At 46.8% G+C, this 26281-nt stretch overlaps 1 protein-coding gene across 3 annotated transcripts in view; it reads right to left on the bottom strand.

The window, feature by feature from the left end:
• Positions 1-26281, bottom strand: part of KCNQ4 (potassium voltage-gated channel subfamily Q member 4) — a 100104-nt gene that overhangs the window by 22935 nt on the left and 50888 nt on the right. For all 3 annotated transcript variants that reach the window (XM_081200039.1, XM_081200040.1, XM_081200041.1), the window contains exons 2-7: positions 19136-19226; positions 14166-14292; positions 11582-11757; positions 9508-9633; positions 6780-6890; positions 6483-6578 (exon numbers count right to left, since the gene is read on the bottom strand). In XM_081200039.1, the coding sequence (XP_081056165.1) occupies positions 6483-6578; positions 6780-6890; positions 9508-9633; positions 11582-11757; positions 14166-14292; positions 19136-19226 (727 nt within the window). The remainder of the gene's footprint in view (positions 1-6482; positions 6579-6779; positions 6891-9507; positions 9634-11581; positions 11758-14165; positions 14293-19135; positions 19227-26281) is intronic.

The following is a 26281-nucleotide window of genomic DNA, read 5'->3' as shown; positions in this document are numbered from 1 at the left end:
CGGTGCTCTCAGCTCTAAGCTGTGAGTCCACAGCACTGTGACCTGTTCCTGTGAGAAAGGAGGTCTCTGGCGGTGCTACCCAGCTCGCCTAGCCCAGTCGGGGTTGAGGTGCAAGAGTCCAGTTGGTGCACTGGCTCTAGGGCGATGCTGACATCGGTTGTGGGCCCAGTCGTTGTTCCAGTCGTCTGACCTGGTGTTGTTCCAGTCATCCCAGGCGTCCCAGTCATCCCAGTCGCCAGAGGTTTCTGTTGCTGATTGCCGGACGGTGGAACGGACGCTGCATGCTGGACTGATTTGTGGTGCCCAGAAGCAGAGCTGTTTTGGAGCAGAGTATTCAAGCTGCCGCTGTTGCTGTTGCTGCTGCTTGATTTATGGAGGTATGTTGCTGACTGCCAAAGGAAGAAGATAGCATCCCTGTTTGCCTGTTAATTGCGCTCTGAGTGGGAGAGAGAGTGGCTGAAGGAGTCAAGGCTTTATCTGTGTTGCACGAGGGAAGTGTCTTGCTCTAAGTAATAGCAGACATGGCCTGTGCACATTCTGGCTCTGTCCTTTCCTCTCCTCACGCCTGAAACCTATGCAGTTTGGCAAGTAAAGATGAAAGCGCTTTTACAGAGGGAAAAGCTATTTCACACGATAGAAGATGACCCTCCAGATAAGGATGATGATGATTGGGCTGAATGGCATGCTGCAGATATGAAAGCCCGAGGGACAATTGTTTTGAGTGTTTCAGACCACTTGCTGGTGAACTTAGAGGGTCAAAAGACTGCACAAGCTGTTTGGCATAAGTTGAGAGATATGCATCTGAGACAAAATGCTGGTTCCAGTGTGATTTTCTTTAAGAAGCTGTGCAGGCTGCAGTTGGAGAAAAGTGGTGATTTGCCTAGCCATCTATCTCAATTAAAGCGTCTCAGACAGGACCTTGTTCAGCGAGACCTGGCTATTTCAGAGGCTGTGTTTGCAATGCTGATGATCAATAGCCTAGATGAGTCTTATGATGGAGTAGCTGCCCAGATTTCCACAATGCCTTCTGACCGGCTAACAGAAGATTATGTGTCTAGCGTGCTTCTGAATGAGTGGGATCGCAGACAGGCTGTTAAAGAAAGCCGGGACTGTGCTGTTAAAAATGTGCTTGAAAATGTGCCTGAGTCTTCAGCAGGGGAAAGTGAAAGTGAAACTGCTGCTGTTAAAGCTTTGAAATTGAAGCGGTGCTTTTCGTGTGGAGCACAAGGCCATTTGAGTTTCCAGTGTAAGAAGTCTTCAAAGAAGAAGGGAAACTTCAGAGGCAGAGGGGGAGGAGGAAGAAATCCCCAAGCACCTGCTACTTCAAAGGCCTTGATCTCTCGCTGTTCCAGTCAACGTGGGCGGAGTTTCTTTGTGGTCGACTCTGGCTGTTCAAACCACGTGGCCAAAGATAAGAATCTCTTTGTTCAGCTTGAGAAGCAAGAAAAAGAAATTCATCAAGCAGATGGGCAGTTCTCACGAGTGTGGCTCAGGGAACTGTGCTCTTAAAGAGCCTGAATGCAACTATTAAGAATGTCCTGTATGCGCCTGATATTCAGGACAATTTGTTGAGTGTTTCCCAGCTTGATCGTCAAGGGTTTAAGGTGGTGTTTGCTAAATCTCGCTGTGAAATTCTTAGAGATGGCAAGCTCATTTTGTATGCAAAATGTGTAAATGGATTGTACCAATTGCCTTTTGTTTCAGGTACAGGCACTGCAGAAGCAACTGAGAAAGAGTGTTGCAATTTATCTGTGGATAAGAATGAGAAGTTGCATGACCAATGTATTCATTATTATCACCGTATTTATGCTCATTTGAATTTCCAGGCTGTGGCAAAAATGCCTGATATGGTTCAGGGTATGAAGTTGAAAGAATGTCCCTACCACATGAAATGTGTTTCTTGCGCTGAGAGTAAGGCAAGGCAAGCTCCCAAAGGTACAGAGTCTGGGAGAGAGGCCAAGAAACCATATGAAGTCATTCATGCAGACTTAGTGGGGCCTCTAGCGCTCTCTAGAGGCAATTCAAGGTTTTTCATGGTTCTGATAGACTCCTATTCGAAATATGTTTGGGTCTATATGCTGCAGAAAAAGTCTGAAGCCTTTACCAAGTTTCGCCAGTTTTGTAAATGGCTCAGAAATGTACATAATGAGAATGTACGTTTTCTTTTCACAGACAGGGGTGGAGAGTTTTGTTCAGAAGAGTTTGAGAGTTTTCTTTCTGAACAGGGCATTGAGCATAGGACCGCCACGCCCAGATCACCCTGGCAGAATGGTTTATGTGAAAGAGTAAACCAGACCCTGCAGCAAGGAATCAGAACGCTGTTACATGATTCGGGGCTGCCCAATCCTTTTTGGGCTGAAGCTCTTTCGTTTTTCTGTCACGTGTATAGCAGGAGGTACCAGTCTAGTGTAAATTGCACCCCATATGAGATGCTTCACGGAAGAAAGCCATGTGTAAAGCATTTTAAAATTTTTGGTTCGGAGGTTTGGGTGCACACCTCGCAGGGTGACAAACTGAGCAAGCATGGAGAACGTGGTGTTTTCCTAGGATATGAGAAAGGGCCTTATCGTGTTCTGATCACAGACACGAAAACCATAAGGCTGACCAGGAGTATTGATGACAATCCACAATGGGACAGAGTTGGCGTTTTTCAGTGCCATCCCATTTGTGATGATGGTGCAAAAGGGGCAAAGAAAGTTAAGAGGGAGGCAAGTGTTGTTGGTGGTGATAATCCTGATGCCAGTGTAGTTCCAGATGATGGCACAGATTATCAGAGCTCAAAAGCCTCAGGTGAGTCTGACGCTGACTCAGACTTAGCAGCTTCATATACTTTAGCTCCCCATTCTCCCAAAGAGGAGGAAGCACCAGAACAAGAGAATCAAAGAGTTCTGCGCAGGTCCGAGAGAACAACCAAGGGTGTACCACCGAAAAGGTTTTCTGAAGAGTTTGCAAAGACTGCGGTCACGAGCAACTCTGGTGGAGTTTTTAAACCAGGCATGAAGTGTGCTGAGAGTAGTAGCACAAAACGCTTTATTTATTTCCTTACCTGATATTTGAAGGAAAGCGTGTATTTCAGTTCTGAAAAATGGTTTGTTCAAATCTGCCTAATTAGAAATGTCAATTTGCATTTGAAAGAAAGAAATGTGTGTGAAGATTTTTCCAGAAGCTGCTTATTCAATGGTATTGTAAAAGTGTTTTATATACCGGGAGAGAGATACCTGCAGATATGTTAACCAAGGTTGTAAGCAGAGAACAACTTTTGGAGTGTATGTGCAAATTGCAGTTATGTTAAAGATTCTTGAAATGGTCGGATGAAATGGGGGAGGATGAGGAGATTTCACCCCTCCCATACTCAAGAATCTCCTGACCATCTCCTGATGGTCTCTGCTGACTCTCCACAGAGAAGAGGAGGCGTGTCCTGCCTATCTACTTATTCTGCCCAGCAACATATCTGTGTGTGTGAGAGAGAGTCAGTCAGTCAGTGTATCGGAGAGAAAGAGAGTGCCTAGAGATAAGATTGCTGCTAAGAGCAGCTGCAGACTCTCAGTGTAGCATTGATTTATGCTTAGAATATTCAGCTCTGTATATAGTTTTGTATCATAGTTGTAGTTATAGAATAAAAGGAAGATATTCTACAGAGCTGCTCTCCGAGTGGTTTATACTCTGCAAGACTCTGCAAAACTCTGCTGCGCAACGACTGTATTATTGAGACAGTGAATCCGGTGCTCTCAGCTCTAAGCTGTGAGTCCACAGCACTGTGACCTGTTCCTGTGAGAAAGGAGGTCTCTGGCGGTGCTACCCAGCTTGCCTAGCCCAGTCGGGGTTGAGGTGCAAGAGTCCAGTTGGTGCACTGGCTCTAGGGCGATGCTGACAATCCCAGCCCTACCTGGAGAAGCCGGGGATTGAACCTGGGACTTTTTGGATACCTTAGGCAGGTGTGGGGGCATGTCACACAGTGTATTCAGCTCTGTGCTCCACAACAATGGTAGGGATGACCCAGCTGGAAAGTCACATCTCCCTGTACCATGACATTGTTGTGAACTGGCTTTAGACACTGTACTCCTCAGTCTAACACAGAGGCCCTCTGTAACGTATGCTTTGTCTCATCACACATTCCAGTATTAATCTGTTTCATTTGATCAGATGCCTTGAGTATGAGACGCTCAACCCCATAGAGAGGATTTGGGGCAGAGGCAGGGGGACAGGGCTGGGGCCTAAACCAGAGGATGATGAGCCCATAAACTTCTCCCAGGAGTCCTCAAATTACAGCAGCTCAATATTCTGAGATGTTTCTCCCAAATCATTTCCCATTTATTTCTGGGGGTGGGGAAATGCTCTATAGGGAATTATTGTGGGTGGGGTGGAAGAAAGTGGACGGCCATATCACCATTTTCCATCTGCTCCAGAAAGCAAGGCCTTCTGAATTGGCCGGCGTTATCAGGTGGGGAAGGACAGAGGAGCCCTTCTTGGGAGCAAAGGGGGCAGAGAGCTGTGTCCTTGCGATTGCTTTGTGTGCTGAAACAATCAGTGCGTTCCCCTTTTGTCTCGCTCACTGTCCATTTCCAGCTGTTCCTCGTCGGCCTTTCAGCGAATGAAAGGCAACTTGGAGTTGCATTTAGCAGTGGGGCAGCAGGAAAGCTGACAGGAGGAGATGGGAGGGGCAGGAGGGGTCCCCTTTGTCACAAGAGTCCTCTGAACCAGAGAGATAAAGGGGGAGTCAGAAGCATCACCTTTCCAGCAACAATGGGAAGGAAACAATCTAGGCACATGGCTAACACACCAGGATTTTTGTTCTTTGCCCTGATGGCAGGTTCTATATTATAAAATGCAGGGCAGATGGAGGGACAGCCAAAGAAAAACTGAATCGGAATTGGGTTGAGCATGCAACATGGGGAGGGGAAAGGGGGCCAAGAAGGAGGTCACAGATAGAACAAGGATGAATAGGCAAAGGACCAGACTGCAACACTGGGCTTCTTGGGGAGGCAGGGCAGGATATAAATTTCATAAATGATATTATTGTGCAGGGGAACCAGCCAGGGGCATGCCAGATCTTGTTGGACTCCAACTCCCATCAACCCCCTGACCACAGGCTGTGCTGGCTGCAAGGGCTGTTGGGAGTGGGGCAGTTGCTGCCAGTCGGTGTAGACAATATTAAGCTAGATGGGCCAATAGGCTAAAGCCTCCAGTGTTTCAAGTAAAAAGCTGCTTCTTATGTGAAAAATAATAATATACGTAACCATGGGAGATAGGCCATCTACACCCAAATCTCTAGGACTTGGAGGAGGTTTCCTGGCTAGCTTTAGCAGTTTCCCCTTTGGATCCAGCTTTGATGGGGTTAACATGCTGAGCTCATAGGAAAACCAGAGTCCTGGGGAAAGCTGATGGGATTCCCACCCACCACCTTTTCCTATGACATGCTCAGCTATTGTATTTAAGCAAGAGAAGGGGGCTGGGGTTGCATTTTCCTTAAATAGGGCTTGCATTGTTCTTCCAACTGGCAGTGGCTCTCTGAGATCTCAGGAAGAGAGAGGGAGTCTTTCTGAGCCCTGATGAGATATTTTTATCCAGAGAGAGTGGTGACTAAACCTGGGACCTTAGGCACAATCTTGTACTGTGAACTGGGACCCCTCCCACTTGACCATTACTCTACTAGCAATGATACTTAGGGCTTGCTCCATGCTTTCTAGGCATGGGGCGGAGTGGTTTTTCATTTGCCATGCTGCTTTCCCCAGGGAAACCTTCTGTTTACCACTGAATCTGGCAATCTGCAAAAAAACCCAATTGCTGTGCTAAACCATGGGTTTTCCCAGTGGAAAGCAATGGGACAAGTGGAAATCTGCATGAGCCCTTGTTCCCACTGTCATCAATTTTCTAAGGCAGGCAGAGTGTCGTTTTCCCCAACTCAAGATCCATTGCCAGGGATGCTTTGCCACTAAGCTGTGCCCCCCTTTTGTGCCAAGAAAAGCTCCACACTGTGATCCATGCAAATTTGCTTACTTTCTCTTATTTTGCATAATACATTGTCATATTGTTTGTCCTGGGGAGGAGCTATATTACTTTAAGAAACTGCTGCTCAGCCTTGCTTTTTTCCCCTCCCTCCCTCCTTCCCACCCATCCCTCCTTCCTTGTGTGCCGTGCCTTTTAGCTGATTTCCATAAGCAACTGCAAGCCTAAAGAGCAGGGTAAAAATGTTTCTAGGGGATTTTTTATTTGAGGTCCCTGCAGGGACTAGATGAATCTTGGGGATCCCTGCAACTCTACCATTCTGTGATTCTAAATAAGTAACACCTGGTTTCTTTGGGGGGATTATTCCAGCCATTCCATGAGGTGTTGTCCACACCCTTCTAAGCATACCTCCACAATTACAAGGGCAAGGATTTGGCTATCACAAATAAAGAAGTGGGGGGAAATCCCAGGATCTCAGCCCACCCACAGAGCTGGAGAAGGGCCTTGCAGCAAACTCTTCTCTCCTTTCTATCCACCTGGATCAAGTTGGCCGCCGGTGTCCGTCTCTTCTCAAAATGCTTCTGCCGATGCTGCTCTTGGACTTTGAGAGCAAACCCCGAGCCCAGGATCCCCTGTGTGGAAAAGAGAAATGGAGCAAGAAAACAGAGGTCAAGGCCTAATTTTGGAGGAGGAGCCCCATCAACTGCTTGGAAAAGCCCACCAGCCCACCTGCTTGTGCCAGACAAGGGCATTGGTGTCTCCTCACTTCCCCCTACCCACCAGTCTGCCATCCCTGTTAGCCTTTCCCCCAGGTCTCATTGGCACCTACTTACAGCAGGTAGAGCAAAGAACGATATGCCCAGGAGGGCGAAACAGGCTGCCAACACCCGGCCCAGCCACGTCTGGGGGGTCTTGTCCCCATAGCCAATGGTGGTGAGTGTGATCTGAAAGCAGAAGAGGAGATGTCAATACAAATCCTTTGCCATCACCCTGCCGTCAACCTGGCAACTTCCAAAGGTTGTTGGACAGCAGCCCTCGCAATCCCTGACCATTGGGCATGCTGGCTGATGAGAGATGTAGCCTAACAACATCTGGGAATAGAATAGAACAGAATTAAAGAGTTAGAAGGGACCATGAGGGTCATCTAGTCCAACCCCCTGCAATGCAGGAATCTTTTGCCCAACATGGTACTCGAACCCACAACCCTGAGATTGTGAGTTTCACTCTCTACCGACTGAGCTATCTCAGTCAGGATGACTGGCTAGGACTAGGCTGGCATCCACTAGATTCACGTCAACTTCTGGTTCCTTTACACGCTCAGAGGGTGAAGCTGAGAGATACACAACACTTTTCATTTCTTAAGTTCAGTTCCCCACAAAACATACTGAAAATAAAACTGCCGGCACCATAATGCCGTTACAAACATCTACGGTGTCACCACACTTGGAATCCGGTGTCCTGTTCTGGTTGCCTCACCCCCAGTTGGATCTGGGCAAGGTTCAGAAAAAGGCAACCAAAATGATCATGGGGGTAGAGCAATTCCCCTATGAGGAAAGGTTACAAACATTTTGAATTTTTCGATTTAAATAAAAGGTGTGTAAGTGGGGGTGGGGAGCACAGTGTGGCAAAAGAGAAGGTCTCTCTCTCTCTCTCTCTCTCTCTCTCTCTCTCTCTCTCAACTAGAACTCAGGAATATTCAATTACTGGTAAGATGAATGTTGGAAGATTCAGGAGTAGCAAAAAGAAACCACTTCTTCACACATTACATAGTGAAACAATGGAATATGCTCCTACAAGAGGTTGTGACGTCCACCAACTTGGATGGCTTTAAAAGGGAATTAGACAATTACATGGAGGATAAGGCTGTCAATGGCTACTAAGCATGTCGGCAATGTACTACATTCTGTGCTGGAGGGCATTGTGCCTCCCAATGCCAGTTGCTGGAATTTCACATGGGGAGAGTTGCGTCTGTTGCTTTCAGGCCCTCCTTGCAGGTTTCCCATTGGGGCATCTGGTTGGCCATTCTTAGAAAAAGATGCTGGACCCCTCTGGTCTTTATCAACTACAGTTGTACCTTGGAAGTCGAATGGAATCCATTCTGGAAGTCCGTTTGACTTCCAAAACATTTAAAAACTAAAGCATGGCTTCTGATTGGCTGCAGGAAACCCCTGTAGGGGTCTTTTATGTTCTTATTTCCTCATCAGTTTGGTTTGTTTTTTAGCAAAGTCCTCACTGTGTGTGTGTGTGTGTGTGTGTGTGTGTGTGTGTGTGTATTCCTAATACACGCATTTTTGTATGCAACTTTGCCAAATATACAGATTTTGCCAGCCATTTCCCTTAACATGATTTTTTAAAAAAATTTAACAAGATGTATATACTGCTTAAAATAAAAAAGCTCTAAGCTGCTTACATAAATAGCATAAAATATTCATAATAATAAAAGTACACATCTGGGTACTTTATATTGCCTAAATGAAAGTGCTTCTAGCAGGCTTAAAAAAAAATACAACAAGGGCACCTGCCTAATATTAACAGGAAAGGAGTCTCAGAAATTAAGTACTGTCACACTATATGATGGGTTCCTTGTAAGTGTAAGGATGAACATTAAACAATATATGTAAAAGGGCAATCTCAGCATTTTGCTACATTCATGTATATTTTTACGCACACTTTCCCTTAATATATGCATTTTTGCACCCATCTCTTTGGTTGGAGAAGGACATTACAAAATTCAAAGAAGTGTGAATTTCAAAGGATGGCTGCCATTCACTTTGTTATGGGAAGCATGAATTAAAGGTAAAGGGACCCCTGACCATTAGGTCCAGTTGTGGCCGACTCTGGGGTTGCGGTGCTCATCTCACTTTATTGGCCGAGGGAGCCGGCATACAGCTTCCGGGTCATGTGGCCAGCACAACTAAGCCACTTCTGGTGAACCAGAGCAGCGCCATTTACCTACCTGCTGGAGCGGTACCTATTTATCTACTTGCCCTTTGACGTGCTTTCGAACTGCTAGGTTGGCAGGAGCAGGGACCGAGCAACGGGAGCTCACCCCGTCGCGGGGATTCGAACCGCCGACCTTCTGTTCGGCAAGTCCTAGGCTCTGTGGTTTAACCCACAGCACCACCTGAATTAGGCAGCTTCATATTAAATAGCAAATTGAAGTCAATTTCTTCCCCCTCCACAGACTATGGAGGATATTCTCTGCACTCAGTCGTCCCCACCCCCTGCATCTTAAGAATATAAGACAGACCTTTCTGGACCAGGCCAATGGCCCCTCTAATCCAGCATCCTGTTCTCACAGTGGCCAACCAGATGCCTATGGGAAACCCACAAACAGAACCTGAGCACAACACCACTCTCCCCACCTGTGATTCCAGCAATTCCTAGCATACAGTCTCTGACAGTGGAGGGAGCGCATAGCCTGGTCCTCCACATCTCCTAAGCACCCAGTGTGCTCTCAACAGGTCAGTTGAAACATCCCCCAACAAACTTAACTTCTTCTCCCTCCCTGCCCATCCCAAGGCGAAAGAGCAGGCCAGATCAAAAAGATGTCTAACTTACCGTACCCCACCAAAGCGAGTCTGCATAGGTGAGAAAATCTTTGTTGGTATCTTTCTCTGCCAGGTAGACAAGGAAGGAGGCGAAGATGAGGACCAGGAAACCGATGTACCAAGCTGTGATCAGCTCCTGCCCACACACACACACACACACACAAACACACACACACACACAAACAAAAGTGAACTTCAGCAAGTAACCTGAAAAGGAACTTGGAGCAAAGCAGTCCTAGCTGAAGACATAAAAAGCCAGCTAGAAAACCAAAGGAATAGGACACAGAAACCTAAGTCATGGAACAGAGTGCAAGATTCAGGGGCTCTTCTACTGAGATATGAACATACCCAAAAGTACCAGGAAAGAAAGGCCTTCCTAAACTACAAAAGCCACAACATGACTGGCGATTCTCTGGAATCATTCAATGTTTCTCCGGGGGGCTTTGAAATCCACACAATGAGATAGCAGCATGCTCAGGGGAACCTTGAGCTTTGCAGAAGTACAGTTTTAAGAAAAGCAGCCTCCCAAAGAGACACGCCCACACCCCAAACCAGCCTAATGATGACTGAGCATGCTAAGTGTCCACAGAAAGTTGAATGTCACTTAAAAATGAAAACGGAAAACTGGGCAGATGGTGAGTGGAATGCCTTGCTTGGTTTCTTATTGCTTCTAGTCTCCTGGTGGAGGGGTTGGCTGGCTGGCTTGGACGCCACACATAATCATTCCCACTAGAAGATGAGAAGGCCACTCTGATATATAGTCCATGCCAGTTCTCTCTATTTAGTTCTGTTCCATTTGAAATTACAGTGGTACCTTAGGTTAGGAACTTAATTTGTTCTGGAGGTCCGTTCTTAACCTGAAACTGTTCTTAACCTGAGGTACTACTTTACCTAATGGGGCCTCCCGCTGCCACCGCGCCGCTGGAGCACGATTTCTGTTCTCATCCTGAAGCAAAGTTCTTAACCCGAGGTACTATTTCTGGGTTAGCAGAGTCTGGAACCTGAAGCACCTGTAACCCGAGGTTCCACTGTATCTTGCTTTGTTTTCTAATTGCAACATTTTTATCTGTTTTTATAATTGTGTGCTATATTTTTGGTGATTTGCCCTGGGACCTTACAGTGAAGGGCAAGTGAGAAATATTACAAACAAACAAACAAACAAACAAACAAACAAACAAACAAACAAACAAATAGTGATCTTATTAAGAGACCACGTGGTCTCCTGGAACTTTGTATAAGTTTTGCTGCTTTATATCATTGCTTATTCAGAGAGGAAGCAGACGTGCTGAGAAGAGGGAGGGAGAAGAAATTTAACCTCCGCAACTGACAGACCCAGTTTTCTGTTACCAAAATTTCTTGTGGAACAGAATGTAATTATCACTCAGATTATGCACTTCTCCAGATTATGCAATGCCCCAAAAATGTGCACACAAAAGATGTACTATACATTTTATTGAAAGGAGGAAAGACAAGCATATATTTTATGCATTGGAAAGCATACAAAAATGTGCATTTTAGGGGAAGAAGAATACATGTGCAATGCAGAATATGTACAATTTAAATGTAGAATTTTTTGTGCTTTCTGTTTTTTAAAATCTGCAAAACCTGAGATGGGACAGACCTTTGATTGGGCAACAGCAAAATGCCATAGAATGGAAACAGGTTTATCCATCTGCCTCTGGTTGAGAACCCCTGATTTTCCAGAAGTTGATGATTCAAATTTTTTTCAGTCTCATAGTCATCCTCAAAAAGATTTAAAACCACTTTCCGCATTGGAAGCAGTATGCCTCTGAATACCAGCTGCTGGCAACCATGTGTGGAAGAGTGCTTCTGTATTCAGGTGCTCCTTGTGGGTTTCCTGTCTACATGTGGGTGGCTACTATGGGAATAGGGTGATGGACTGGATAGGTCTTTGGCCTAATCTGGCAGCAAGACTCTTCTTGAAGACAAATGAGAGGCTGAAGGTCTTTAGGTCTTTGCAGTGCTGGAACTGAGCCTCTTTCTTCCCACACCTCAAACATGGCCACCCCCACCCCCACAGTGTGCTTTGTACCTTCTATTTTTGCCTCAGGCTGCCAACTCACCTTGCTGTGCGCATAAACCACTGAGCCCAGGAGCTTCCAGGTGCCGCCGCGGCGGTCCATGCGCACCATGCGCAAGATCTGTAGGAAGCGCATGCTGCGCAGTGCCGAGGTAGCAAAGATGTTCCCCTGGGTGCCAGCAGCGATGACGGCCAGAGAAGCAATGCAAACAATGAAATCTGGAACAGAAGAAGAGAAGGGGAAAGCAAGCATGATCCAGGGCCCAAGGGGTGGGTCGGATCCCTGTGTGTTCAGCAAAAACCCTCTGCCTAAGTGCAGAAACTGGTCACCTGAAGCACCACCAAGGATTTGCAACTGGGCCAAAATTACACACAGAGAGAGATTCATAGGGTGCTTATGTTCTAATGGGGCGGTAGGGAAGCACACATCCTTGAACTATGAAAAGTCTTTAAATTATTTGTATAAAAATGTGTCCTAGGGGCATAGGAAGCTGCCTTATTTTGAGTCAGATCACGGGTCCATCTAGCTCCATACTGTTGACACTGACTGGCAGTGGCTCTCCAGAGGCCTCTCTCAGTTCTGCCTGGAGATGTGGATGATTGAACCTGGGATTTTCTGTAAGCAAATAAGATGCTCTGCCACTGAACTGCAAGAGCAATTCAAAGCACCTTGCAAAATATAAAAACAGGCATAAAAATAACAATAATCCAGTATAACTGTCTAACTAAAAGGTGCATCAATAAACTAGAATCCAAACAGCAGTGGCGTAGCGTGGGGGGTGCAGGGGGGGCCGGCCGCACCGGGCGCAACATCTGGGGGTTAGGGTTAGGGGGCGCAAATCCACGGGTTAGGGGGCACAAATTACTTGCCTTGCCCCGGGTGCTGACAACCCACGCTACGCCACTGCCAAACAGCCAAAAGTCAAAAGCAATTACTTAAACTGAACCACATGGAATCAAAAGCTTGTTTTAAAAACAGCATCTTCAGTTGTAGGAAGAATAGAAAGGAGGAAGATAACATAACCTCTTGGGGCAAGGCATGCTATGCAGTGACACTGCTGTGAGACTGGGGCAACGGGACTATTTTTAAAGTTCTCTTTTCAAAGGGCTACACCAGCTCTCCTGCGGCGAAGCGAGTAAGACTATGCAATGCATGCAGTGCTCAGGACTTCCAGTAGGTGGCATTCAAGGCCGCCCTTGGTGAAGAGAACTTGATAGCTCAGCAAAAATTAAGAAAAATGTGGGTCTCTAAAGGACAAAGCAGGGCTTGAGATAAAGGCCACCCAGAGCTCTTTAAGAACTGCAGTAAAACAACTTGGATGTCTTTATTCAAATCATGAAGAAGGTATTAAAAACCTTCTGTGAAAGGGGAACATAAGGTCTAGATGGCTTAAGGTCACCTGTATCTAGGATCTCACTGTTTCTGGGTCCTATTAACCTTTGGAGCCCTTAGTAGCTTGAGACCAAGATCCCTGAAAAATAATATGCTCTTATATATAACTGCTGTAAGCCTTAGATCTTCAGAGGACTTGTTCCAGGTGCCCCCACAAAGGTAAGCCGCAGGCTCAGGGGCTTTTCAGTGGTAGTAGCTGAGCCATGGGACGCCCTCCTAAGAAAGAACCATCTGATGCCTGCCTTGCTGTCTTTCTGGAACATTTTAATTCTTTTTTAACAACCTGCATTTACCGTATTTTTTACTCTATAAGACTCACTTTTTCCCTCCTAAAATGTAAGGGAAAATGTGTGTGCGTCTTATGGAGCGAATGCAGGCTGCGCAGCTATCCCAGAAGCCAGAACAGCAAGAGGGATCGCTGCTTTCACTGCACAGCGATCCCTCTTGCTGTTCTGGCTTCTGAGATTCAGAATATTTTTTCCCCTTGTTTTCCTCCTCCAAAAACTAGGTGCGTCTTGTGGTCTGGTGCGTCTTATAGAGCGAAAAATACGGTATTTATTTTTTACAAATATACAATTTTAGCCTTTTCAGCCCCTGTTTACGAGCTGCATGATGTACTTTTGAATTGTCTATTTTGATTCTCCTTTCTTACAGAAAATGAATTTTATGTTGCAAGTTGGGGTTTTCAAAAAATAAAATAAAATATGAAATTGTCTTTTTAAATTGTATGTTACCATTCTATGCACACTACCCCAAGAACAATGTTGCTGGCTAGCCTTGTATCAGCGGTGGGGAATTAGATACAGGAAGAGGGCCCCATCCAGAATTGGTTCACCCTCTGTGGACCATTTTTGATGGGCAGGTTGGGGCCACCTATCTGTCAATTACCTGATGTCACATGGCATGCCCTGGCTCAAAGTTCAGGCCACAGCAGCAGGTACAGGCTTATATCTGATCTCAGCACATCACTAAGATCACAAATGAAGCTCTGTTTGCTCTTTGAAAGGCAGCAGGCACAGAATTATCTCCTGATCTTAGTGCAGTGCATATCTGAGTGCTTAGATCAAGGATAACAGATTGCTGCTCCTGATGTCTGGTGGCTAACAGGTGGGTGTGGTTTACACATTCAGTGCAAAGATGTGGACCAGCTGTGCACTCCTTGTCCCATTGCTATGTCTCTTCCTGTGACTCCTCTTTCTCTCCTGGCTGCTATAGAGCAAAACGAAAGGCGTACCTATGACACAGAAAGGTTTCCGGGCAAATCGAAAGCGTCCCTGCCAGCCTCTGTAGCGGCAGCAGCAGCCGGCTGACCAGACCCTGATGATGTACTCCATGCCAAAAACCACAATCATGACAAATTCCTGCAAAGGAGGAGAGAGGAACAGAAAAAATCAGATGTGGGGTTTTGGAGAGGGGTAAACCAGGCAGGAGAAAGCTACAAAACACTTCTGAAATCACTCTCCGTTAACAGTAATAGTAAGAACTTGCCCCGCCCCCCTGTATGTTTGTGTGTGTGTGTGTTGAAAGTCAGCCAAATAAGCAGACATGTGGCTAAGTTTAAAATCAATAAAGGAACATGCTTCTTCGCACTCATATATTGTATTTAATAAAATATTTACACCTCGCCTTTCAGGACTACTGTACCATAAGACAGGCTACACCTTCTCCCACAAAAGCATATTAAAGATAGCTATTGAACCCCTATATATAAAAAAGGAAAAATAAAACCAGAGCAAAGCAACGGTCTTTCATAAAGCACAGTTAACTTACAAAATTTGCTGCCGTAAAAATTAAGAGACAGCTGTTAATTTGAAAGACTTTAAACGAACTCATGATAATGTGTTTTACGGCTGCGGCGGCTGCATTTTATAATTCAATATTGCATTGTTGTAACCATAATTTCTCACCGTGGTCGTAACCTGGTATTATCCTTGTAATCTAATATTCTATTGTTTTAACCTGGGGCTTCACAGTAAAGGATGGCAAGGAATCTAATAAATAAATACCTCTTTGATTACTCATGACAACTAAAATGGAGCCTCCGTGTTCAAGAGACAATCAGCATAATCTCTGAATGTCAGGCCCAGGGAATGAGCTGCAGGTAGAGGCTCCCACTTAATGGCTTCCCAGAGGCATCTTAACAGGCTGGCTGAAATGGGACATTGGATTAGGTGGGGCTTGGATCAGACCAGAAGTACAGCTATGAGATTCCTCCTTATGCGACTACCAAATGTCAGTTCAAGCCATGCAAAATGAGACCTCTCTCACCCCCCCCCCTGCAGTTTCCGCCACAGCCCAGTGACCAGGCCACCTCGGCAGGCCCCCATGGACCCCACAAGCAGAAATTAGAATCCGGAAAGGGCAGGGTGGCATACGGACCTGCTTTCTAAATATAAATGTCCTCATTGAAAATCATTGATCCCTCTCCCAAGCAAAGGCCAGACCTCAGATAGCAAAGGATCTCTTCTGGAGAAGGTGGAGGAAGTTGGTTTACACCGATGCCAGGAATTCACTTTCGAATAGATATTTGGGGGACGTATTATGAGAACCCCCAGAAAACTTCAGCTGCAAAGCCACTTGTGAGCACCAGCCTGGTTGGCCTATTCGTAGGAACACAGGAAGCTGCCTTACACAGAGTTGGACTATTGGACCATCTAGCTCAGTACTGTCAACGCTGACTGGCAGCTGCTCTCCAGGGTTCCAGGAAAAAAAGTCTCTCCCATTCCCATCTGGTGATGCCTGCAAAGCAGAGGCTTTTACTGAGCTACAGGGGAGTCTGCTCCAGGTCACCCTTGTTTCAAGCCAAGGAATTGCGGCAGCTGTTTCCATGTACAGTGGTACCTCAGGTTAAGTACTTAATTCGTTCTTAATTCATACTTAATTCATTCCGGAGGTCTGTTTTTAACCTGAAACTGTTCTTAACCTAAAGCACCACTTTAACTAATGGGGCCTCCTGCTGCTGCCGCGCCGCCGGACCACAATTTCTGTTCTCATCCTGAAGCAAAGTTTTTAACCTGAAGCACTATTTCTGGGTTAGTGGAGTCTGTAACCTGAAGCGTATGTAACCCGAGGTACCACTGTACAGCTGAGGTATGGAGCCATGGTTTCTCATGTAACTGAAGAAACCCAACCTTTTATCCATAAAGTTAATCACTGCAGTAGGGACCTAGGAATCTGCCTTCCACTTAGCTAATCTGCCTTATAGCAAGCCAGACCCTTTGTCCACCCAGCTCAGTATTGTCCGCATTGACTTCCAGCAGCTCTCTCCAGGGTTTCTGATGGGGAACATTACCAGTCTTTCCTGCAGACACCAGGGACTGAACCTGGGGCCTTCTGTGCACAAAGCGGGGGCCCTGGCACTGAGCTATGGCCCTTCCCTTTTGCTAAAGTAAGATTCCAGCCCTTGTGGTTCCAAATAAAGGGATGGTTTAAATAGGAACAAAGGAAGATCCCTTCTACTGAGTCAGAATATTGCTCCATCTAGCTCAGTACTGTCCACACTGACTGGCAGCAGTTCTCTGGGGTTTCAGCTGGGGGGGGGGATATTGCCAGCCCAGAGATGCCAGGGATTGAACCTGGGACCTTCTGCATGGAAAACAGATGCTCTGCCAATGAATTATAACCCTTCCCTCGGAGATGGCAGCTTCACAAGCCTCTCCATCTTTCCTGGTCTGACTGGAAAGCCAGCGTGGCGCTTCAGCACCCTTGCCCAGGAAGCCCGTATGAGCTTGCATCCTTTTCTTGCACCCTTGGAGCGCTAGTCAATAAGGGCAAGTTTTCCCGCCGTGTCAGCTTTGTCCTGCCTCGTTGCCTCCCTTTCCTTTCTTTCCTTTTTCACAAACAAGCCCCTATTTTGCTTACTAGAGGGAAAGTCACACGGACCTTCTTAATTTAGTCTCCATCTCAGTCGGGAGAATTCCAGCATCAGCCGTTTCTGACAGTTTGGGGGAAAGTTGCTTTTTTTAAAGATTCTTCTCGCCCACCCCCTCCCCCTGGGTTTGGTCACCCTTCCCTCTTCCCCAAGTTGTCACCCGCCTTTTCCATACGGATAAAGTTCACCACCAGGACTGTCGGCTATGAGAAGAGGAATCTTGCTACCAAATCGGACCAAAAGATCCAGCTAAGCTAGCATTATGCACCCAGAGTCCTCCAGGAAGCCCACAAGCAAAGCATCTGACAGGTACTGGCCCTACCATTAGGCCAAGCGAGACAGCTGCCTCTATTAGCGGAGGTTTGGGGCGGTAGAGGCCACTCCCTGGCTGTCCTTCCAAGTCCTGTGGTCGTATCCCTCTGTTGGAGGGTAGACTTGCAAACACAGCAATGGTGGCTGGTGCTCACTGGGGTGGAAGGCAGGGAGGCCAACAGCAGGTGGCGCCAGAGGCAACTGTCTCCATCCTCCTCCCCGCTGCTGAGTTCTGCAAGGGCAACACTGAGACCCAGAAGAAGGAAGCTGACAGCCACTGCTGCCACCACCTGCAAAGGTTGCAAGGCAGGAAGCAGGAAAGTAGATGTAAGCTGAGGTTGGTGGGGCAGTGCTCCCCCAGTTGCCCTAAAGGACCAGTCTCCATTGCTACACAGCCTGTCCCAGCCCCCTCCTAAACTACTCTGTGGCCTCAGGGGAAGCAGAGGATGCTTTTCCAGTCATCAGTGTGGAATAATAATAATTATTATTATTATTATTATTATTATTATTATTATTATTATTATTATTATTTATACCCTGCCCATCTGGCATTAAAAGCTTCCCTAAACAGATGTCTTCTAAAAGTCTGGTAGTTGTTTTTCTCTTTGACATCTGGTGGGAGGGGGTTCCACAGGGCGGGTGTCACTACCGAGAAGGCCCTCTGCCTGGTTCCCTGTAACTTGGCTTCTCATAGCGAGAGAACTGCTAGAAGGCCCTCAGCACTGGACCTCTGGGCAGAATGATGAGGGTGGAGACGCTCCTTCACGTATACTGGGCCAAGGCCGTTTAAGGCCATTTAGGGAATTAAGGTTCAGTTACTAGGCCAGCCAGCTGCTGTAGGTGGAATGGAGAGGGGTGGCCTCATTTATATACAGTGGTGCCCCGCAAGACGAATGCCTCGCAAGACGAAAAACTCGCTAGACGAAAGGGTTTTCCGTTTTTGTGTTGCTTCGCTAGACGAATTTCCCTATGGGCTTGCTTCGCAAGACAAAAACGTCTTGCGCTTTCTTTTTAAAGCCGCTTGAAGAGGCGCAGTTGCGACGGACCGTGCTTCGCAAGACGAAAAACATTGCAAGACGAAAAGACTCACGGAACGAATTCTTTTCGTCTTGCGAGGCACCACTGTATTTGCTTATTGCATTTGCATTCCATGCAAGGAGCGGAAGGTGATGCACATGGTTCTCCCCTGCCTCAATTAATCTTCACAACAACCCTGAGAGGCAGGTTAGGATATGAGGCAGTGATTGGCCCAAGGTCAACCAGTGAGCTTCTTGGATAAGCGTGGATTCGAACCTTGGTCTCCCAGGTCATAATCAGGCACTCTAACCACTACACCACCCTGGATCTCCTTGGCACCTGCTCTTGGCACCCCACCCTGTTCATTCCTTCCACTGCTGGTTTGCTGAGAGAGGAGGAGAAGGAGAAGCGGCAGCAGTAGAAGGAAAAGAGCCTTCTCTGGACCCCACTGAGACACGACCTTTGGAAGGTGACCAGTGATGCCAACCTCTGATTCCAGAGCCAGTGTGGTGTAGTGGTTAAGAGCGGTGAACTCGTAATCTGGTGAAACGGGTTCACGTCCCAGCTCCTCCACATGCAGCTGCTGGGTGACCTTGGGCTAGTCACACTTCTCTGAAGTCTCTCAGCCCCACTCACCTCACAGAGTGTTTGTTGTGGGGGAGGAAGGGAAAGGAGAATGTTAGCCGCTTTGAGACTCCTTCGGGTAGTGATAAAGTGGGATATCAAATCCAAACTTTTCTGCTTATTCTTCTTCCTTTCCTGGGGCAAGCAAACCGAGAATGGTGGGAGGGAGCTGCTACCACCCTCTTGGAGGGAATGGAATGGGGATCCCTAAGTCCCTTACTTACAAACTTGGAGCTGGCCCTATAGCAAAGCCACCTGAAGAGAAAGGATTGCAAGACCAAAGGCAGAGAGAAGGGATTTGCAAGAATGAAGAACAGACTTAAGATGGGCAGACAGGAGAGCAAGACAGATGAGGAGGGGGCCAGAGGAGCCCCCCTTACCAGGATGAAGAGACACTGGTTGGCGAATTTGTGATGCTCTGGGATGGTTGAAAACACAGACAGGACCAGACAGCTGAAGACCAGGAGAAATCTGGAACAACAAGAGGAGGGGGACACAGATTAGCTTGGGCTGGCAATGGCACATACCTCTGACACTGTTTTCTTCCTCTTTCATAGAATCATAGAACTGGAGAGTTGGAAGGGAACCCCCCCCCCTTGAGGGTGCTCTAATCCAACCCCCTGCAATGCAGGAATCGCAGCTAAAGCATCCCTGACAGATGGCCACCCAACCTCTGTTTAAGAACCTCCAAGGAAGGAGAACCCACAACCTTCCAAGGTAGGCAGTTCCACCGTCAAACAGCTGCTACCGTCAGAAAGTTCAGTCTAAATCAACTCACTGAACTAGTCAGCAGACCCCACAACACATCCTGTACGTACTGTAAGAAAATAAGATACAAGATCAAATAACTCTAAGGATAGGGAAGGAAATGTGGCAGTGTTTATTTGGCAAAGATTATCTTCACTGTTTCAACACAGATTTAGAAAATTGATGTAATTTTAATCTGTTTTGGTATTTTAGCTTTTGTATGTTTTAAGTTAAGGTTGCAATTTTTTCTTAATTTTATCGTCTTATCTTTTTGTAAATAGCTTTGAGGGTTTGTTTGTTTTTACAATCAAGTGTATAAATCTTATGAAATAAAAAAATAAAATAATCTCCTGGGCTGGTTTTTTTTAACTTCTCAAAAAACCCTCTAAATGTACTGTTTTTATTATATTTTACTGTTTTGCTCTGTTTTATCAATAATGTTTTACTGTGCTGATATATTTTTAATCCACCACTGTAAACCACTTTGGGATTTCTAAAAGTTAAAGTGTTTTTTTAAAAATAAATTTTAAAAATACAACAATAATATATAAATGTTAAGGAGAAATGAATGGAGACTGGCAAGGCTTCCTTTTTTAAAAGTGTGCATTTAGGATTACATTTATGCCCTGGCTTTCCTCCAAGGATATGAGAGTGGTGTGCCTGGCTCTCCGCCTCCCCACTTTATCCTCTTAGCAACCCTGTGAGGTAGGGTGGGCAGAGGGAGCTTCATGATGGAGAGGGTCTTGACTATGCTACCACTCAGTGGATTTGTAACTGGCTGGCTGACCGAACCCAAAGGGTGCTCATCAATGGTTCCTCTTCATCCTGGAGAAGAGTGACTAGTGGGGTGCCACAGGGTTCTGTCTTGGGCCCGGTCTTATTCAACATCTTTATCAACGACTTGGATGATGGACTCAAGGGCATCCTGATCAAATTTGCAGATGACACCAAACTGGGAGGGGTGGCTAACACCCCAGAGGACAGGATCACACTTCAAAACGACCTTGACAGATTAGAGAACTGGGCCAAAACAAACAAGATGAATTTTAACAGGGAGAAATGTAAAGTATTGCACTTGGGCCAAAAAAATGAGAGGCACAAATACAAGATGGATGACACCTGGCTTGAGAGCAGTACATGTGAAAAGGATCTAGGAGTCTTGGTTGACCACAAACTTGACATGAGCCAACAGTGCGACGCGGCAGCTAAAAAAGCCAATGCAATTCTGGGATGCATCAATAGGAGTATAGCATCTAGATCAAGGGAAGTAATAGTGCCACTGTATTCTGCTCTGGTCAGACCTCACCTGGAGTACTGTGTCCAGTTCTGGGCACCACAGTTCAAGAAGGACACTGACAAACTAGAACGTGTCCAGAGGAGGGCAGCCAAAATGGTCAAAGGCCTGGAAACGATGCCTTATGAGGAACGGCTAAGGGAGCTGGGCATGTTTAGCCTGGAGAAGAGGAGGTTAAGGGGTGATATGATAGCCATGTTCAAATATATAAAAGGATGTCACATAGAGGAGGGAGAAAGGTTGTTTTCTGCTGCTCCAGAGAAGCGGACACGGAGCAATGGATCCAAACTACAAGAAAGAAGATTCCACCTAAACATTAGGAAGAACTTCCTGACAGTAAGAGCTGTTCGACAGTGGAATTTGCTGCCAAGGAGTGTGGTGGAGTCTCCTACTTTGGAGGTCTTTAAGCAGAGGCTTGACAACCATATGTCAGGAGTGCTCTGATGGTGTTTCCTGCTTGGCAGGACTCGATGGCCCTTGTGGTCTCTTCCAACTCTATGATTCTATGATTCTAGGGTTGTTTGAACGCTCGCTTTCCCCCTCCGCAGGTTGTAGTCTAACCACTACACCACAGAGCAAGGGTGAGGTCTTCTTTGGACTGGCCTATGGAGAGGGATCGTAGCTCAGGTTCCTTACCCAACGCCTACAATTAAAAGGGTCAGGTGGCGGAGGCACTGGCGGAGGAATGGGAATGGGGAGGGAGCAGACTGCCCCTGGCACCACTATTCTGGTAGGGTGCCATTGCGGCAGCCCCCCTGGACACACGCCGTGTACCCCTCACACGCTGGGTGCCACGCCCCCATGGACTGCGTGTCATGCCCCTGCAGGCAGCACGTCACACCCCCAGGATGTGTGTCACACCCCCATGGGTGGCATGTCATGCCCCTGGGATGCATGTCATGCCCCTGGGGGGCACCAGCCATGCCCCCTCCTGCTGTCTGCCCCTGGTAGCAGAGCATGCAGCTTCACCACTGGGCAAAAGGAAGCAGGGAGGCCCCTTTTAGCCTATTCAATTTAGCCAATCCTTTGGAAAAGTAGGGCATGGGCTCACCAGGGAGCAGTGGAGCCCCAAAGCAGGCCATGCTCAAAGGGGGATGGACATAATTCACACTGGAGCTGCCATGTTTGAGAGCAGGAGAGTACATTTGGCGCTTGGCCATCTCTTGGTCCAGCCAGGCTTGGAGTCTGATCAAACACAGACCAGGTGGAAACTTGGAAGTGGAAGCATTCTCAGCAACCCTCTCCTCAGACATGGAAGACAGCTGGAGTTTCCACCTCAGACACCAACAATTTAGAGAACCCTCAAGAACACGCCACCAGTGCATCTGACCAAGCTGCAGGTGGGAGGCATGGCCCATAGGTGGCAGCATGGAGCAGCTGATGGAGCCTGGGTCTCGGAAACCAGAGCTAGAGGCACAACACTTTTTTACTGCAAAATCTGGGGGATGAGCCATTGAACCTCCTAGCCACACCCGCACCCCAAATGCCAATCTTATCTTAGTTTATTGAAGCCTCTCAGCTTCTTTTAAGAGAAATGAAGGCGGAGACTTGAATTTGCAAGCTTGAAAAGTTTTCTTCTGTCAGCAGGAGGTGCCACTTTGGAGCGATCTTCCTGCAATAGTAAAATCTCCCTGCAAGTAGAAGGCAAGCACATCAGGGGGGAGACATTTTAGCCCACACCACCTTCTGGGCTAGCTTTCTAAGTGCAGGGATGTTTAACTACAGCCAGGGAAGTGTTCTAATATGCGATCCTTGCCCAGCACTCTACCACCTTAGAACTTTATCACTTCCCCTCCCTTTATGTGCAAACCAAGTCCAAGACATGGCTACATCAGAGAAGAGAGACAAATACCTAATGACCAGCAGAAATCTCTGTTGCATCCAGAAAACAACCTCACAGATTTTTAAAGGCTTTTTTTGGAGGGGGGGCAGTAGCTTAGTGGTAGAGCTTTGCATACAAGAAGGTTCCAGGTTTGATTTTTGGCACCTCTCAGTGGGGTTGGGAAAGAGCCCCATCTGAAACACTGGAGAGCTGCTGCCAGTCCATGTAGATAATATAGAGCTGGCTGGACCAATAGTCTGACTCAGGCAGCTTCCTACATTCCTAAGTTTCTAGCCTACAAAGATAAGTTAGAAGTCTGGGAGCAATGCATGGTAAAATCTCCAAAACTGGTGAGTGTCTCAGAAGGAATTCCAGCAGTTGTGGAGGCTGGCACCAGAGCTCATTGCTTTTTCCCATGAGTAAGAGGAAAAAGAGCAAGCGAATGAAATATTATCAAATGCCCATAATTGAGCTCTCATTTATTAAGGTGAAATACCGGTATGCTGTAAAGTTTGCTTGCCTCTTCCTTGCTTGCAAGACTTTGCCCCTTTGAAAAATGACGAGAACTTCACCTATTTAACTAGAAGAAAATCAGAAGAAAAAGCTGTATCCTTATGAATGAACTTACTACATTATGCAGACATTTTAGCGGCATTGTAACTTCCTTGATCAGAAGGCTAAAGCTCTAGAGTTGCTCAGGGAAAACCCACTGCCAGCAAGCTCAGGACAGACAAAAGGAAATGCTTATTCACACAACACACAATCCAGGTGGAATTCATCGTTACAGGGTGTGGAATAAGCTACCAGCATACGTGACAATAAAGAGGAGGGTCCCGAGGGCCAGGCAGAGAGGTCTTGGGGGCCACTTTTGGTTCCTGAGCCTGAGGGGCCCCTCCCCACTCAATTCAGCCACAGGGAGCCAAACCATTTCCCAGCTATCCAAGGGGAAGCAACAAAACAATTTTTACACATTGTCTTTCTTTCCCAAACAGCAACCAGGGAAAATGCTGATCTCAAACAAGCAGAACAAGAGACGCACACAGCCTGTAATATTCTGAGCACTATCAGAGTTGAGCCAGAATTTTAAATATTTAATCACTTATAAAAAGAAGAAAAGGGGGGGGGGACTTTGTAGCCATTCTCTGGGGACTGGTGAAAGGAAGCACTTTTGTGGTGACAAGGGGCTCAGAATCCCATTATTGCACTAATAACTGGCATGACCAGCAAAGTTTTTTGGGGGGAGGAGGGATCAGTCATGGCCCCTGAGGTCACAGCTGTGAATAAAGCCAGCACTCCATGGAGTGTGGCAGCTATTCCCTATGCATGTCTTTCTGAATCATGCCATATTTGCTCTTGGAGAGACCTGCACTATTTCATCTATTCAGAATTCCCCCATTAAGCTCAAAGCCTTCTTGGTCAGTTTCTCCATCAGTTCTCTGCCGCGCTTCAACCTCAAGCTTCTAGTCCTTATGGCAAGTCGGCTGTAGACTCACAGACCAAGCTGCTCATCAGCCATGCACAAACAGTCCAGCAGAAGCATGACAAGTCTTTTCTTTTCGGCTGCCTGCCTGAGACTGGGGTGGGTGGGGAAATACAGCCGTGTCCAGCCAGGAGGCCACAATACAAACCTGATTGGTGGGTCACACGTAGAACACTCTACAAAGGAAGCTTAAGGCCCCCTGGCCAGGGGCTGCTGTGCTGAGGCGCAATTTAAACCCTGGGTCCCAGTTTCATGGCAAGTTTTGTCCATGCAGCATGCAAGGTAAACTTACGTGGAAAAGGACTCCACTCAAGAACAGCGCTTGGCATTTACTAAACTCACAAGTAAACCTTAGCTATCTAGGAATACAAGGCAAAGCCCCTGGGTCTGACAGTATGTACACACACTCCCCCTTGGCCTTGCAAGAGTGGATTCTCTCACTAGCTGAACCCAGGGTTTGGAATTCTTCACGTGGATGGTATGTGTTTCTCTTTGGCTATGCTTTTGCCCACCAGACTGATGTCTCTTCCATACCCTCCAATATTTCTCCAATGAAAGGGACATTTATTATTATTATTATTATTATTATTATTATTATTATTATTATTATTATTATATTTCTACCCCACCCATCTGACTGGGTCGCCTCAGCCATTCTCAGCGGCTTCCACCATATATAAAAAAAATAATAAAACATCAAACATTAAAAAAAACTTCTCAATCCAGCCCACGGATGGTCCGGGAATCAGCATGTTTTTACATGAGTAGAATGTGTGCTTTTATTTAAAATGCATCTCTGGGTTATTTGTGGGGCATAGGAATTCTTTCATTTCCCCCCAAAAAATATAGTCCGGCCCCCCACATGGTCTGAGGGACGATGGACCGGCCCACGGCTGAAAAAGTTTGCTGACCCCTGCACAAGAGTCTCCCAAGCACTTCACAGGTAGCTTCAGATGGATCAAGCTGTTGCTATTATTTCTATTAAAAAAACAACAACCAAAACAACCCAATATCTTTCACTCACAATTTCTGACAACTCTGCTACAGAGGACAAGCTAAGTACAATCAGCAAAGTTTGGAAATAAAAGTTTTGCAGGCTGGGGGGGCAGAAAAGCCAGCTGTGTGTTTGAATCCTCTCCCAAGTACATATGGGGGGGGGGATAACAGACAACAAGGAAAGTTAGGGTGAACACTTCTCCACTGCATGCTAGAGTTCTCCATGCAGGGAGATTTCTTCTTGGGACGAGGATTCAGACTCCTCTGCAGCTGCAGCCTGAGATGGCACAGTCCACGAAACACCTTTGCTACAGGACTCTGCAGGCTGCATGAACTCAGTAGGAGAGTTTGTGTTGTTGGAAACACGTGAGAGATACTAAAAGAATAATGAAAACAGCGAGTCCCATCCTTTTGGCCTTTTGGAAAACTTCTCAAGTTGGGCTGAAAAACTGGAGCTTGGGTAGAAAAGGCACGCAGCAAAGGATGTGAAACTCTCGCCTCGCTGCAGTCCGAGAGCAGGCGCCTGAAATGAGAAACCCGCCGGATCTCAATACTGCCGATTCTGGCGGTTTCTAAAAACTGAATGAATGAAAAGAGAGAAGGAGCAAACAAGACCCTGTTGCCAGCCAAACATATCAATGTCTTCCAATCTCTTCTGAGGAAGGAGGGTTCTGTGGTCACAGAATCCACACTCCTGGGGTGTGTGGGGAGAAGAGATGGCTTGTGCTGAAATTTGCCTGGCTTGGCCTTGGGAGGAAGATATGTCCGACCACAGGGTGAGCCAAAGGCTCCCTCCGAGCTTTCTTTTAAAGAGTGCTGCAAGACCCACAGAACTTTTAAGGCACAAAGCCCTTGGATTGCCAGCGAAAGGATGAATGTGGAAAACTTGGCCTCCCACTCTGGGTCAATGAAAGTAATGGCTAAAGCCCATGGGTAGGGTGGGAAGCAGGGAGCCCAACAGTAGGTGGCGCTAGAGCCATTGACAGGCAAAGCTAACTAATTCTGGTTCTGTCCCCCTGCTCCACCCTGCTGTGTTCTGCAAGGGCAACACAGAGACTAAGGAGGAAGAGGAAGCTGGGAAGCAGGGCTACCTCTTGGATTGGTTTTAAGTAAGAATGGGGGCTGGTTGAGAGTGGAATGAGGTTGGTGGAACTGAACAGACGCCACTGCTTGCTACACTTCATGCT

Source organism: Podarcis bocagei, assembly GCF_964188305.1.
Source record: "Podarcis bocagei genome assembly, chromosome: 7".
Lineage (NCBI taxonomy): Eukaryota > Metazoa > Chordata > Lepidosauria > Squamata > Lacertidae > Podarcis > Podarcis bocagei.
This window is presented reverse-complemented; position numbering and strand designations above follow the sequence as displayed.